The sequence below is a fragment of the Parasteatoda tepidariorum genome, chromosome X1 (assembly GCF_043381705.1).
Source record: "Parasteatoda tepidariorum isolate YZ-2023 chromosome X1, CAS_Ptep_4.0, whole genome shotgun sequence".
NCBI classification, from domain to species: Eukaryota; Metazoa; Arthropoda; class Arachnida; order Araneae; family Theridiidae; genus Parasteatoda; species Parasteatoda tepidariorum.
The window spans coordinates 11,635,554-11,651,618 of NC_092214.1; the positions used below are offsets into that span (position 1 = coordinate 11,635,554).

Sequence of the window (16,065 nt, forward strand, 5' to 3'; positions counted from 1 at the left end):
TTAGTGTAATTTGTTTTGCAGATTGCAACAATTTTAGGTTTAACAAATTCTCAATAAATCCTCATTCTACTCCATATGGCAATCAATCTGCTGGCACTTATATGAAAGTTAATGAAGCAGACAATTTATCAGATTGTGTAGAAGCATGCTGTGAAGATAGTGATTGCAATGTGGCTTTTCTTTTCAATACTGATTGTTTTACACTGCAGTGTCATAATTATAAGCTTTGCCAGCCTCTTAAAAGGAAAGGAAAGAAATTTCAGATATCATTTGTTGTGATTGTTCGGTTTCCAGGTACGTAATTCCATTTTATTATTTGTTTATCCCATTGAAATAGGACACATTATGGCCTCTTAATAGTTAGCTTACATGTTTTTCATTTTGATTTAAATTCTTTTTTTCTTATAAAGGATATCAAAACTTGAATCAAATAAAATATCCTCAATTTGCGAAGCTTATACTTGTGGCATGCAGCTGTATAGTGCGTAAAATATGTTATGTATAAATGTGCTTCTTTTTATATGGCTTTTACTTTATTTTAGTGGTATATATTTTGTTTAGTAGTTTCCATTACAGTATAAGTTAAACTTTTATTCATGTTAGAATTTTAACATCTGTTGAGTAGTGTTTAACAAGGAATTCTATTTAAACCTAACAGGGAAAAAAATCTTGATATTAAGCCCAACTTTTTTTATTTTCAGATAATGAGTTGAAATGTTATTTATTTTTAAAGTTACTCAAACAGTTAAGTTATTTGTAGAATATATTTACCCTTCTTAAAAATGCATTGTAACAAACTTTGTTTCCTAATGATGCAGAGAAAAATTGTAAGTATCCTATTATGAGTTCCCAGTTTCAAAATTAATTGGAAAAAATCAAATTTTTTTGTTGAAAACTTTTTTTATTTCTCCTTTTGTATTTTTAATTTTTCTCAATTTATTTCTTAAAGTCAATAAATTTTTATTTATAATAAAAGAAAAATTGTATGATATATGCTGAGTAATTATTGATTATAGCTAATTTGGCAAATCATTTTTGTAATCATATGTAATAAATTGTTTCATAAGAAGAAACAAAGCTTAAGGAAGAGTTTGAAATTTTTCTCGGTTATAAAGTTTAAGAAAAACATTAGATTGGAATGAATAAAAATAAATTTCAAGTAGTAATGGGTTTTGAATTCGTTATCTCATAAAACGTTCAGATAATTTGTCTTCACTACTTAAAAGGTATGGCATAATTTCTTAATTATTTTAGAACCATTCAAAATAAATAACAGATTTAAATTCAGCACCTCAAAACTTGTATAAAAATGTTCTGTTTACTATCAATTTTGTGGTTAACTTGGTTATTTATTTTTAAGTTTGTGTGGTAAATTACTTGTGTAAAGTATATTTAGTTTTATTTCTATTGTTGCCTTACTTAATTTATATAGCTATGTTTTAAAACATAATTTGTTTAGAAAGAAACCTACTGTTAACTTTGACTGATTCTCATTCTTTTAATATGTATCATTGACTGAGTATCTGTACACCATAATTTCATGGACATTTGCTGGAGTTTTTATCTTTTTGGAGATAAAAAAATACAATGCTCTAAGGCACAATTGTTTTTTTTTTTTTTTTTCAAAACGCACGCAGATAGCAAAACAAATTTGAAAAATTACTATAAGTACTTCTGTCACTCTTGTATCAACTTGTTCATGTGAAGGAACATTGTGGAAGTTACTCATTGTTAAGATTAAATAAAGATTTGCAGAATCTCAAATTTTGGTAATTTGATTTATATTTCGTCGAAACAAGACCTTGCAAGATATGTTAACTCTGAATATGTTTTTTATGAATTTAAAAGTATGCTTTCTTTTGAAAGATGGCTCAAATTTAAAAATTTTTTCTTTGTCTTTAAATATTTTTCTTTTCATTGCTTAAAGTGATTGAGGCTGTAAAATAATTAGTTTCTGATTTTTTTGTTTCATTCACATTGTGTTTTGTTTCAAAATAATTGAAATGTGAATAAATTGCTGGGTAAAATTGCGTTAAAGTATAATAGAATGATTATGAGGCTATGGATTATTATTAGAATAATTGCATTTCCCAAACAAAATATGTTATAGTTTTATTTTTTTATAAAAAAAACCTTTTTAATCTTTCGTTTTTATAAATTTCATCTTTTCACTTGTTTTAATTTAAAGTGTTTTGAAGCTCTTGTGTAATACTTAATAACTCATTGTAAAATTAGAACAATTTATGTACTCAAATAAAATATTTTCTCTTTCTTTTTGTAATCTAATAATATTTTTTTATTGTCCAATAATAGAATGTCTACAAAAATTGGATATTTTAAAAAAGAAGTTCAAATATTTTTAATGTAAAAAGTAATAATAATTCTAAACTCTTCTGAAATAAATTAGTAATAAATATTTTCCGTTTTCAAAACATTCTTGATATGGAAAATTGCTACATTTCCCAATTTTTTTTAAATAAATTTTTGATCCAATTTTATTTCTTTTTTATTTATTTATGCTCATACAACACATTTTATTTCCTATAAACTGAATGAAAGAGGTTATTCACATAACATGAATAATGACAATGGTCCAAAATGAAGTAAGATTCTGTGTTTTATTATGAACTAACATTAACTTTCACCAAAAGAGAGTTAGATAATGAAATCACATTTAACTGCAAAAACGTTTGTAACTTTAGTACTCCGCCTTTATAAAAATGCCTGGGTGCATTAATGCTTAAGTTGAGTTGAAACTTGATATATTGTATTCTTTTTGTTGCTTTTCCTTTGCTTTGTTTGTAGGAACATGCTTGCTTACATGTCCTTATGCTTTTAAATAAGTTTATTTTCCATGAAACTTTGCTGTTGTCTTTTCGAAAATTACATTAATTTATAATGGTATTTTGTGAATGAAAGTTCTGAGAAAACATCATTGTGATATAGACTATCATTATATGGACCATATTGGTAGCACAATGAGTTTATTTTTTAAATACATATATCTTACAGTTAATGTGCCTGAAATTACTATATTTTTAAAATTAGTGTTTTAAAAGGTTCTCAAGCTATTTGTGTTAAACATTCAAGGTAGATAATGTATATATTTTTTGCTTTAATAAAATGAAGTTAAATTTATTATGTACTCATGTATTTTGTTTTAAAATAAAATTATACAGTGAAATTATTATAGGTAATCAAACATTTAAATTTTTATAACTGTAAATACCATGGGTTTTTCAGGCTTCTAGTTAAGGGAAATACATAGAATTTAAAGTGCACAATTACAATTATCGAAAATTCACGTGTGATAAAAGAATTATTTTCATCTAATTTATATAGAGGACATATGCTGTCCCCCATGCAGATGATAAATGCATATAAAAATTTCAAACCTCGTAAAATTGTCTGTATTTTACGTAGTGTTGTATTACTGTATTTTAAGTAGGAGTTTTCTGGCTATTAAATTCTATTAAGTAATGATTTGTATTAAAATTTATATAGGAATATTTGTAACCATTTTTTTATAATTTTGTTTTAAAACTATTTTAAAAACATTAATTTCTGGTAATGAATGCTTGATTTGTGTTTTGAATGAAAAAAATTTAATTCAGAGTTTTGTTATAAGCATTGTTTCTTTACAAGTTATAAAGGAACAAGTTTAGTCAAAAGGAAGCTGGTTCCTAAATTTTTGTTATGGCAATATCTGTAATGCCACTACCCTTTTGAAATAAAAAAGGTATATATTTCTCTTTGAGTAATTAGTAAAGAGAACTCATTAGTTTTAATTGTTACTGGCCTTACTCATATGGCTTGATATGCATATTCATAATCTAAATGTATTAAAAATTAAATCAATGGTTTATTTTATTGTTTTAGTGAAAGTCAAATGAAATAGTCGTTCAATTTTATTGATGATTATCATCAAGGGATCTATATATGGTTTTAAATCCACATTTGTTATGGGTCTATTTTGATACATCTGTTATAAAAGTTTAAAAAAAATGCTGTAGATTCTAATTTGAATACACAAATGTATACAAATCTTTCCATATAGGCATACATGACACATTTTTAAGAAATTTTCTCATTTGTAAGAATGTTACTCTAAACAGTTCAGAGACATAAAAACTTGAAAATGAATGAAGTTCAAGAAGAAGAAAAGGTTTTGTTAAAGAAAAAATGTGTCTTATGAGTACTGACCTTCCTATTGTTGTTATGCATAGATTGTTCCTTTTTTATAACGTACTATAAATACCCTGATTTTGGGTATTTACTTAAAATATTGTTAAATAATTGTGTAAATATCCACCTGGGATGAATGTGGATCAGGTAAATACCCTACTCACTGGGTATTTATACTCATATCCATAAGAAATAGATATGTTTTATCTATTATTGATGATCTCTTTTTTTACATTAGTAGAAGTTTTTTCTACAAAAAGAACAGCAGTTTTTAAGTATTAAAACTTTTCTTTTGTCAAGCCTAAAAGAGAATTAAACCACAAACTAAACCCATAATTGGTTAGAACTCTGTCATAACAAGTTTAAAGAACATTTTAACAACCTTGGATTTGAAATGGAGTGAGCATCAACATTTTCACCCAAATAAAATGACATTGCTGGAAAAATTGAAATAAAATGCAGTTAAAAGCATTTGAGCATCATTTCATTATAGTAGTCTACAAGATAGATTCAATGCTGAGACTTTGTACGCTTGTACTCACAAGTTCAAAATCAAAGGGATCTGAAACTGATAGGATTAACTCTATTTTAGGTTTGGTGCAGATACAAAAAAGTTTTCAGTGAAACTTGAAATTTTATTTGACGGCACAAAAAAAAAAAAACATTTCTAAAATCTATATTTTAGAGAGATGAAATGGAGAAAAAAAACTATGCATGCCAATTTTGGTAAAACAAAAAATAAAATGTTAGGAAGAAACATAAAATAACAAGCATATATGATTTAAGGATGAAAAATTAAATGTAGTTTTGGATAGCAAAAGGAAAACTACGATGTTTTCAAAAATTATAAAAGATTTGAAGTTGTTGCACTTCAGGTTGGATATTGATTATTATACACTTTCGAGTAATGAAAGTTTGTAATAACACATTAATTCTATTTAAAGTGCAAATTCAAATTTAAACCTTGATTATTTTAATCTGAAAGTCCAGAAGAATAAGACCCTTCAAAGTTCTAATGACTTAATGTAAAATTGGAGGATATTACCACACATCAGAAATGTTTTCTTTAAGAGTTAAAAAAAAGCTGGTTCTAGATTTGTTTTTGTATCAATAGTTGTGATGGTTACAACCTATAGAAAAAAGAGAGTTTCAGTATAGAGTCACTCTGCTGAACTTAGATGACTTGCGAATTGGAAATACTTTTGGACTTGGACAGGTTGATGTATACGATATATATNGTTTCTTTCCACTCCCTTGAAAAACTTCTTAAACGGGTTCTACTGTATATATATTCATGATGTATATGTGCTAAAATATATATTAACTTTTTTATTGTGATTTATTATAAGTAAATAAACGATTGATTATTATGCAGGGCTCAAAGATTTTAGATATTCTAAATTAACTTGTTTTAAATCCATAGTTTCTTAAATAAATGATTAGGATTTTAAAATATAATTCTTATGCTTATGGTAAAGAGTAACTTCTGTAAAATTCACTTTGTAAAAGTATTTAAACTATTGTAGTAGGATTTTAAAAAGGTTGTAATTTGTATTATGAGAGTGAAACAAATGGATCACTGTTATATCGTTTTATGTGTGTATAAATAAATAGATAATAATTTTTAATTATGAGTGTTTAATATCACCATTGTATTGTATTCAAATAATGAAAAATAGAAACAAATGAACCATTGTTATATAGTTTCATTGTTTTCACAGTTGATACTCAACATAATGACTCTCATAGTCTGGTTGAAAATAGATGTTATAATGTAAGGTTATACATTTTTATTTTATTTAAATGATTGAAAACACCTCATGCACCACAAAGTATAGCATGAGGCTTGCAGAAGTAAGTAGAAAACAAACAAGAAAATTTAAAAATTTACATTACAAACAGAATTGCGCAAGGCAGCAAGACTTTCGATACTTTTGACCAGTTCTGAAAAAACAGAAGGCCAACAAATAGAAAGACCTCAAATCAGTCTTTAATTTAATTCAGGCACTCGCATACAGTTTGCAATGAAGAAGAATGTGCTCAGCATCGCCGCAAGACCGAAGTTTACTGTTCACCAGATGAAAACGAAATAAATATCTCTTAAAATTTCCATGGTTTGTTAAAATTTGGGTTAATTTTAAATCAGTTGCAAAGAATTTACATTGCAAATGGTAAAAAATGAATGGAAAGAACCTTTTCGTCCAAAGCAACCCAGACGAAGCAAGAAATTCAGCATTCCAGTCTGAAAAGATTTTATCTCTCACGATGCGCTTCCAGTGAGTAGAAGGAACAGACACCCTTAAGTCTATTTCACTAAGAACATCTGTTTGAACCCCATAAGTTTTTCTTGAAATTCACAATAAAATAAGAAGTTTTTCACTCTTACTGGAAACATACGATATATGCTGCTTCCACTCCAGTTTATTATCAACAATAACTCCCAAATACTTTATCTGCTTTACTTCTTCAATAGGTTCATTCCCAAGAGTTAAATGAATAGCATCAGTCAGCCTCAATTTTTTATGTATGATCATAACTTTAAATTTCAAGGGGTTGAATTCCAACTTGTAAAGTTTCGACCATTCAAAAACGTAATCCAAGATATTCTGGGAAAGAACGCAAGCATCAGTAAAGTTCTTGTACTGAATAATAAGAAGTAGATCATCAGCAAATGCAATATTATAACTATTTTGAAATTCTGATAAACCACAGAGCAAGTCATTCATAATAAGGTTCCAAATAAAAGGTCCTGTAACAGACCCCTGAGAACAACCCTTTTCCAAAACAAAGTTTTTTGTGATATTGCCCAATGCAAGATCGGCAGAGCGACCGTGCAAGAAACTTTTTATTGAGTAAAAAATATTCTTGGAAACTTTGAGATGGCTAAACAAGTACAGAATTCCAGGCCACCAAGCATTATCAAAAGCTCCTTTAATGTCTAAGGAAACAAAAAAAGTCACAAAATTCTTGTGTTTTCCTTACCTAATGATATAACAAAGCCGGATCAAAGCATCTTCAGCTGGCCTCTGAGGTGTAAATCCATACTGATCCTCACTTAAGAGGCTTGATTGTCGTAGATGGTAGTTGAGTCTATTTATGCACAGTTTTTCAAGACACTTACCTAAACAACGAAGTAGACTGATACATCAAATATTATCAATATGTGACCTCGATAACTCAGAATTTTTACGAATAGGTACAACTTTTGCTCTTTTCCAGATCTTCGGAAAAATACCAAGATTTAAACAAACATTAAGCAAGGCCATCAGTAGAAAAGGAAAACTAACATGAAAATTCTTAATTAGTTCATTTGTTATTCTATCGTATCCTGGAGTTTTGTTTACCTTTAAATTTTCAACTACACAATCAACCCTCCGCCCTACAAAAGGGAGCATCATCTTCAGTATCATAAACCAAATCAGCTTCGTCACATAAGAACTTATGACTGAAATGGTCTTGCATTTCAAAATCACGTGGAAACAATTTCTTCAACATAGCATCAATCGTATCCTCAAAAGAAGAGGTGAAATGACCAGGGGAAGATTATACATTGAGTGCACAAAAATGCCGCAAATATACACTTATGGCTATGAAACATACCTAACAAAGTATTTGCTTTATTTTAATAAGAACTTCTTAACTAACAAAAACTGATAATAACTCAACTTTTTTTTATATTAATATATACATAAAGATATCTTTTAAAAGATTACTTCACAAGTAAAAAATGCATTAAAAATAATCTGCCAGCTTGGGGCTGCCATTTTTGATAAATAATATATGTCAAGATTAGGACTGGGCGATAAATCGATGTATCGCGAAATATCTATTTAACGCATAAATCGGCAGGGTGATATAATGACTTTCCTTTCGTTTTAGGCGATACATCAAAAATCTGATTTAAGCCGTCGGTATGAGACACGCTCGCGGTTTAGCGTTATAACAATTTAACATACGAGGATCCTTGCCTATGCTAATGCTGTCACCTCGCTGATGACGATTTTGATTTAGTCTAGCTGCGGAGATGTTAGCGTTTAGTTACGAAGACTATATTAGTTTCGTGATGTTGAATGAGGAAGTGTGATTTAAATCAAAACTCCCGGTTTCGTGCAAGGATCAGCTTTGAAATATAGAACGCTATGCATAGTTTCTTTATAAGCCATTTTTTTCTTTGGGATTTTACGTTTCTTAAAGATTATTTTCAGCAGAACATACGTTACTTTGCGATCGCTGTGCATTTTATTTTGCCAGGATTTAACGTTTCTTGTAAATTATTTTGAGTGAGACTTTTGCTACTTAGCGATCATTTTGTTATGCATTATTTTGCCTTTTTTTTTTTTAGTCTCTCTGGGTTTAACGATTCTTGTCAATTGTTGACCTACTGTTACTTTGTAATCGTTGCGCAATCGCTACTATCATCAACTTTCATTCTGAACTCAATCTATTAATGAAAACATATGAATAAAAAAAAGATTCTTCATTTTTATAATTATTGTTTTTCATTTTCAGCTATACAATTTAATTGGGGTATTTTGTATTTAACTTGTTATTAAAAGTTAGTCTTTTTTCAAAAATATATTTAATGCACCTAAGTATAATCATTTGATTATTTTTAAACCAATAAATCTTCAGTCGTTTTTAATTATAAAAAAATTAAAACAAAGCCTACATTTATTTAATTTGCTTTTATTTCTGGGAAAATTAAAACAAATATTTTTCTCTGATTAAATAAAAAGCTAAGAAATGTTTTGACGCTTTTTAATAATTTAACCAATAGTACTTAAAGTACTTTTTTTTTAATTTTTCTTAAAATTCTTTCAATACTTGTTTGTTTTATAATTTGTTAGATAGTATCATTTTTAAACAAATAAATCTCAAGTCGATTTTATTTTAAAAGGAAAAAATTATAATAAATAAATAAAAACTTAAAATTTATTTTTACATTTATTGAGTTGGAGAATTTAATCGTTAGTAATACAACTTTATTTTAAATAAATAAATAAAAGAAGGTCTAACAAATTTCAAAAGCACGTGTTTTTTCAACAAATTATTCAAAAAATCTTTTAATAGGGTGTACATTTCTTTGGTTTGTTTTTTACTTTCGCTTTTAATTTTTAGTGTATGTATGTAAATTATTTTTTTACAGTTTTATTATTATTTTTAATCCAATAAATCTTAAGTCATTTTTAATTTAAGCGAAATTATAATGAAGCTTGGGTTTGTTTTTACTTTCAAGACATCTTTATTATTTTAATTGAAAAAATTAAGCAATGCTATTGATGTTATAGAAACATGTTTTAGAATTAGCATTTTCTTTTGTAATAGATTTATTCCTTTTATTTATTTTTGATGGATTAAAAGATTTACAATAGATAATTTTTTTACATATGTTAAATCGCAATGTCTAACAGACGAATTATCACGGTATAAAACTACTTGCGTCGCCCAGTTCTAGTCAAGATAACTCTGAGGATTACATGTTTTAACTAAAATTTGTATTTGAGAAAATATCACTTGAGGATCACATGCTGCCATTTCACAAAAAGAGTGAAAATAATTTTAAAACAAGAAAATTATGATTGATAAATTTGTTTCTTTTGAAAAGAAAGTTTTAGAGATTATTAAATGACCATTAATTTCAACCAGCTATGACTTATTTAGGAGGTCATGTGGCTCTTCGTTCATTCAAAGAGGATTCAAGGTGTTATTATGTATGAACAGTAAAGAAAATAATAGTTTAAATAATTTATTTGAACCTTTTTTCTAAATCAAATGACGTAATTTTGGTTAATTTATTGGAATGAATGGTTCAATGCAGACGTTCCAATAATAACAATTTGCGTCTATGACACAGTATTGCATCAAACTGAACTTCCTGCATTTGTCGTTATTATAGAAGGGTTGCTGTAATGAATGTCATACTAAACGGCATAGATTGTATATATATATCTAGTAATATATAGTTATGACATCCTAATTAATATAATAGAATTGCAGCACTGGTGCTTACTCAAATTTCACTAGGTATTAACATGAGCTTAAATTTGTTAGCAATTAGAACAGTATTCGAAAGGTCACATAATCAGCTTACTACTCAGAGTCAATATTGCGATTGTGATCTCAGAGTTATAGATTGTCTAGTTCAGCTTCCTTATCAAAAGTATACGGATGGTAGAAGTGGGTCTTCATTCTTCTAACTTGCAGATTATGGTCTAACAAACAGACAATTGACTCACACCACTTTTCTAAAATGCTCTCAACTTTCGTAGCAACTAAGTTAGAAGAAATGTCTGATCATGATTCTCAATCCTATTTCTACTTTAATGAAAAGTCTGGTCTGCATGATTAAACTCATAAACAACATGACTTGTAACTAGGACTGGGCTATAAATCGATGTATCGAGACATATCGATTTAACGCATATATCGGCATGACGATACAGCGACTTTCATTCAAGGCGATGCATCAGAAATCTGATTTAAGCCGTCGAGTAAAGACAACGAGCGCAAAACGATATAGCGATATAAGACACGCAAGGATATAAGTTAGCGATATAAGACTCTTCTCTTACGTTCCGATGTCGACTCGCGCTGTGGAAGACGATGTTCGTTTCGTTATGTTGAAATGGCCTTGATTGGTGAGCTGTAGAATCAGAGATTTGAGAACACATATCGTTATATCGCATGTTCCTTTTCGTACCTCTTAGCTTTTTTTTTCTTTGTCGCGACTTTTCTTGTAGATTATTTTCAGTGGGACTAACTTCGTGATCGCCGATGTTACCTTGTTCTGAAGGCAATCTATTATTGAAAAGAATATATAAAGAAGAGTTTCTTCATTAATTAGATAAGTTTTTTTTTAAAAAAAATTCTTTTTATTTTTAATGAAAATTATCGGCAATCTAATTTAGGCGCCCATAAAGAATTGAATTTGTTAGGTTATTTTTTTACTTTCTTTTAATTTATTAAAAACTTTTTGGATGAAACTTCTAATAATTTAATGAGTTTTTATTACTGATTTTAAATTTATAAATCTTGTTGTTTTTATTTTTAGAAATAAAGTTAAAACAAAATTTATTTTTGTCATTTGGATTTGGACATAAGTCAATCAACTTTGTTTATACAAAAAAATTTGAAAGGTTTGCGTATTTTATTCATTTTTTTAAATCATTTAGCACTTCGTTTTATTAGAGAGTATAATAATTTTTTTTAAAAAATATTCTTTTCATATTATTTGTTAATTAGCTAAATATATTATCGAATATCACAATTTTTTTATTTTTAAGAAATTAAATCTTACTTTGTTTTTCGTTCATAATTCGGTCATTATTTAATTTAATTTAATTATTTATCTGAAATGATAAGGTCCCGCAGTGGACTGATCGTTAAGACACGGTTCCCTGCAGATCACCGAAGTCAAGCATCACTGGCTGCGGTCAGTGTGCGGGTGAGTGACCACTTGGATCAGTCTGCGTAGGGACCGAGGGTGTGCGGTATTGGTCCTCGTTAAACTGTTCTACCGTAAAGTGCTCGACTTCGCGTGCAGGTCGTCGAGCTACCGAAGCGGGGGTGCCATCCCCTCCGCAGAGGATCAAAATTGTGATGGCATGTCTTCGGATCATCCTCAGGGATGTTTCCCAGGCCGTCGCCAATAGCCCATTGTGCAGCTCTAGAGTGACGTAAATGAACTATAATAATAAAAAATAGTGTTTTAAAAGCATTTTTTTTTCTAAAATTTATTTAGCACTTTGTTTTAAACATACAAATAATTTTTAACGTTTCATTTAGAAATTGAACATTACGATCGAACTTACTAATTATGTCATTATTTATGCATAATAGTACAAGAAAATATTAATTTGTAAAAAACGCTTTAAAAAGAGTTTTTAGCACTTTGTTTTACGCGTATTATGAATTTCTAAACAAACATTTCAATAAATATTTTAAGTAAGATTTGTACATTGTAGTCTATTTATTTAATATCTCTCTATTAAGCAAAACATATATATCTTCAAATTTATAAATTGATTTAAATCAATCTGAGTATGAAGTTTTGATAGAAATCTGACTTTCTGTGCCTTACAAGTAAATGAAATTCAAAAATACTATATACATACTATATGTGATACATCGCTATATCGGGATGCAAAACTGACGATGCATCACGATATATAATTTCCAATATCGCCCAGTCCTACTTGTAACACACACACATGTAAATGCACACACGCACGTAAATGCACACACACACACATAAAGGTCACGCTTGATGCAAACATTACTTTCTTTCCAAAATGTTCAAAATCCAAAAAGGCGGACCAAAATCATGTAATGAACACCTCAGCAGAAGCATGCGAAATGTTACTAAAAATTAACCAAGTCACAAGGCCCACACCATTTGCCCCTGCTTGATTCTAATATTATTTTCTAGGCATCTTAAAATGTCTAAATTCAAAACTAGAACAAAAACTTTGTACAACATTTTAAATAAACTGGTAGCATTAAAAATAAATGTAAAATTTCTGTCAGCTTTGTTAGTTAAGTTAACTTTGTCATAAAGAAGAATGAAGAACTATATTTTAATGTTCGGAGAAAATATCCTAAGTTGAAATTTAATGGTTTAAGATTTATTTATGATTTCAAATATATTTTATGTAGAATGACATTTAAAAAAGTTTGCAATCTAAAAATTCTGTAAAAAAAAAAAAAAAGCTTTTCAGTATTGTAACTATAAATTTAAACTGGGAGAAAATGAGAAATGAATTTTTTGTCAGATTATTAATATAAATAATTTCCTACTTAATATTTACATGAAAACTCTTAGATATTTTGCTTATAGATAAAAAATTAAATACAGTAGCTTCCATTTAATGTGATAACTTTCAGACACAATGATCTTAATAACTTTTAACTGACTGATAACAATAAAAGAATCGCAAAATTAAATAAATTTACCACTTTAAGCCACACCTGATAAAACTAGAAAAAACCTCTATATTTATGTAATGGATATTTTTTAAAAAATAAAGGAATTATGCATGATTTAAAACTATCATCAATTGTTAATTATCTGCAATTTTTCCTCGGAAGCTAATAAATTATTCGTAATCATAATGTTTTCTTAAAGTCATCGGAGTCAACGCTTTAACTGCATTCCTCATTTTTGGTAATCTGTCATATCGATTTTAAATATTGATCTTTTGTATTAATGCTAGATCAGTTTGCCTTCTCTATCATCAAACTCTTTGTATGTGAGCAAAACATAAAATGTCAATACTTTCATCTTCTGTTTAGATTTTTTGAGGCATGAAAAGATGTATCAAGCGGCCTTAACAGCCAATCACCACTCTCCTATCCACCTGTTAATGATTTTAAAAGAAAATAAATAAGAACACTTATAACATTGAATGATGAATTACAGAAAGCAAAAATTTTAACAAATGAATCAAGAAAATCTAGATAGAGTGGTTCAATCAGATTATTTTTTTTTTAATCAAATTAAATTTTTCTATTTATTCTCAGATTAAATGAAACAGACTGCGGTATCATGTAAAATAAATGTACTTTTTTTTTCCTTGCAAATCTTATTCTACATATTCAAACCTTTGTAAAAATTTAAATAATTGATGACTTAAAATTTATTTAAATCAGAGTTCGCAGTTGTCCTGATTTAGAAGTTACCAGTGTTTCAATAATAAAATAATCAAAAATTAATTATAGGTAGCGTTGTATTTTGGCAAATATTGGTAACGATTATGACGCATAATCTTTCAGATGACTAGGAAATTTCACTTTACTGCCGGATCCAGTGGTTTTGTATTCCTCTGAACCCTCTTTCACTGACTTATATTTTGGTCTTTCATTAAGTTCTCTCCTGTCGGATAATGATTTTTGGTAGGGGATATCACTATCTTCTAGTTGAAAGCATAGCTTTAACCTGTCGATTGAAAATCTTTTGATTTTCCCCTGAATTTCAATATCGAAGTATTTATCTTTTCTATGGTCCAAGATAGGCAGTTTGTTGTGAAGAATTGGTGTTGTTGTTGTAGAAGAATATGTGCGACCAGTTTGAAAGTTGTTTTGAAATGAAAACTGTTCTTTTTCCATCGATTGTGGTAGAGATAGGTTTCATCTTCCTTATAATTCTCTGTAAGTTTTGAGAGAATTCAGGAATTATTGAAAAGAATTCCCCTGGTAATGATAAGACAGTACCATATTCTAGCTCTGCAGATGAGCAACCCAAGTCTTTGATGGTGGCTCTTATTCCCACTAGAACGAGAGGAAGTGTTTCCAGCCATGATTTTGATTCTAGTAGATGGCATTTGAGACTTGCTTTTAAAGTTCTATGTTGTCTTTCGATCAATCCATTTGTTTGCAGTTGATAGGCTGTTGTAGTGATGGTAAGAAATCCAAAATATTTTCCCAAGGCACGGAATAGCTGGATTTCAAATTGTCGACCTTGGTCAGATGTTATGCAAGTTGGAGTCCCAAAACGTGAAAATCAGTTACAAATCAAAGCTTTGGGGATTGATTCTGCAGATTGATTTTCGAATGGAACAGCTTCAATCCATCGTGTATAGCCAGCCATCAATCATATTTATAAGATATCTAAATCTTTTGCAAATGGATAAGGGACCAACTATATCGATGTTTAAGTGATTGAATGTATGTTGAGGAATTGCCAATTCTCCTTGTGCGGACTGTGTATGTTCATTAGATTGTTGACATGATAAACACGCTCTAGACCATAGCTGGCAGTCTTTATTGATATTAGGCTATATGAACCTTTTTTATATATTAACCCTCATCCTGATTTTACCACATGATTTCAGTCTATCTTTTTGGTTTTAGGCAATTGAGATGCATTGTAAACCATAAGGTTTGAATCATGAGTGGGCAAATGGTAAAGTTTGGCTCCATATTTTTAATTTTTTGCTCAAGTGGGCCAAGTTGTTGATCACATGATGTCAATCTATCTGTTTTGGATTTTGAATTTCTGAGATAACCAGAAGGTAATAATGTTTAAATCAAGTGTTGGCAATCAGGGTGATTTGGGTAAATTATTTGCATTTTTCTAAACATCTACCACTATTTCTATAACATCTAAATGCTCTGTCATTAATGTTTTTATGATGAATAGATTAATTCCTACTAGTGGTTGAAGTATAAGATGTATGCAAAACTGTGTGCTATATCCAATTTTTTTTAACAATTTAATCACATCTGGCGAGATGTTTGAAACAAAATTTAGGTGTGGCTTCTTGGTTTTAAACATTTTGAGTTATAATGATCAAATCAGGTGTGTGGCTTATACTTAATTTTTTGAAAGTTTTTATCTATTTAAATTTTTTTTTGTAACATGAACAAAAGGCAGACTTTTATTTATGAATATTAAGTTAATTCACATAGTGACATTTAAAAAGGAATGATATTTTTTATTTAGAATTATAGTCTTTTTATATGGTTAGATATTTTTTGATATAAATGCAGTCGTGATAAATTTTAAAAGATTTTAGGTTGCATTTGTTACTGTTTGAAAGTTCTTTATTTTCCGTTCTTAGAATAACATGCTTCAGATAATTCGTATTGTTCTTCATTAACTTATTTACCATGTGTATTTGTATAAATGAAAAAGTTTTCTTTCCAGAAAGTTTTAGTTACATCTGTGATAACTATTATTATATTATCATGTATACAAATATTATGTTTATATTATTTTATATAATTTCATTTTTTTTAAAGAAATTTAATATCATTTTAAGGCATTTATAATTGTTGTTTTTTAGAGGAAACTTTATATGGAGACGTAATGATGGATAATGAAAATGACAAGTAAGATGTTTTCCTTTTTGTCATTTATAATTAATCTTTTTTTGTAAAAGT

The 16,065-nt window shown here is 28.5% G+C and overlaps 1 protein-coding gene across 5 annotated transcripts in view; it reads left to right on the forward strand.

Moving 5' to 3' along the window:
• LOC107451509 (dyslexia-associated protein KIAA0319-like protein) overlaps positions 1-16,065 on the forward strand; it is a 118,797-nt gene that overhangs the window by 18,872 nt on the left and 83,860 nt on the right. For 3 of the 5 annotated variants that reach the window (XM_016067634.3, XM_016067636.3, XM_016067635.3), the window contains exons 3-4: positions 22-294; positions 15,969-16,014. In XM_016067634.3, coding sequence (XP_015923120.2) covers positions 22-294; positions 15,969-16,014 — 319 coding nt within the window. The remainder of the gene's footprint in view (positions 1-21; positions 295-15,968; positions 16,015-16,065) is intronic. The other 2 variants (XM_016067638.4, XM_043044298.2) reach the window with 1 other exon arrangement.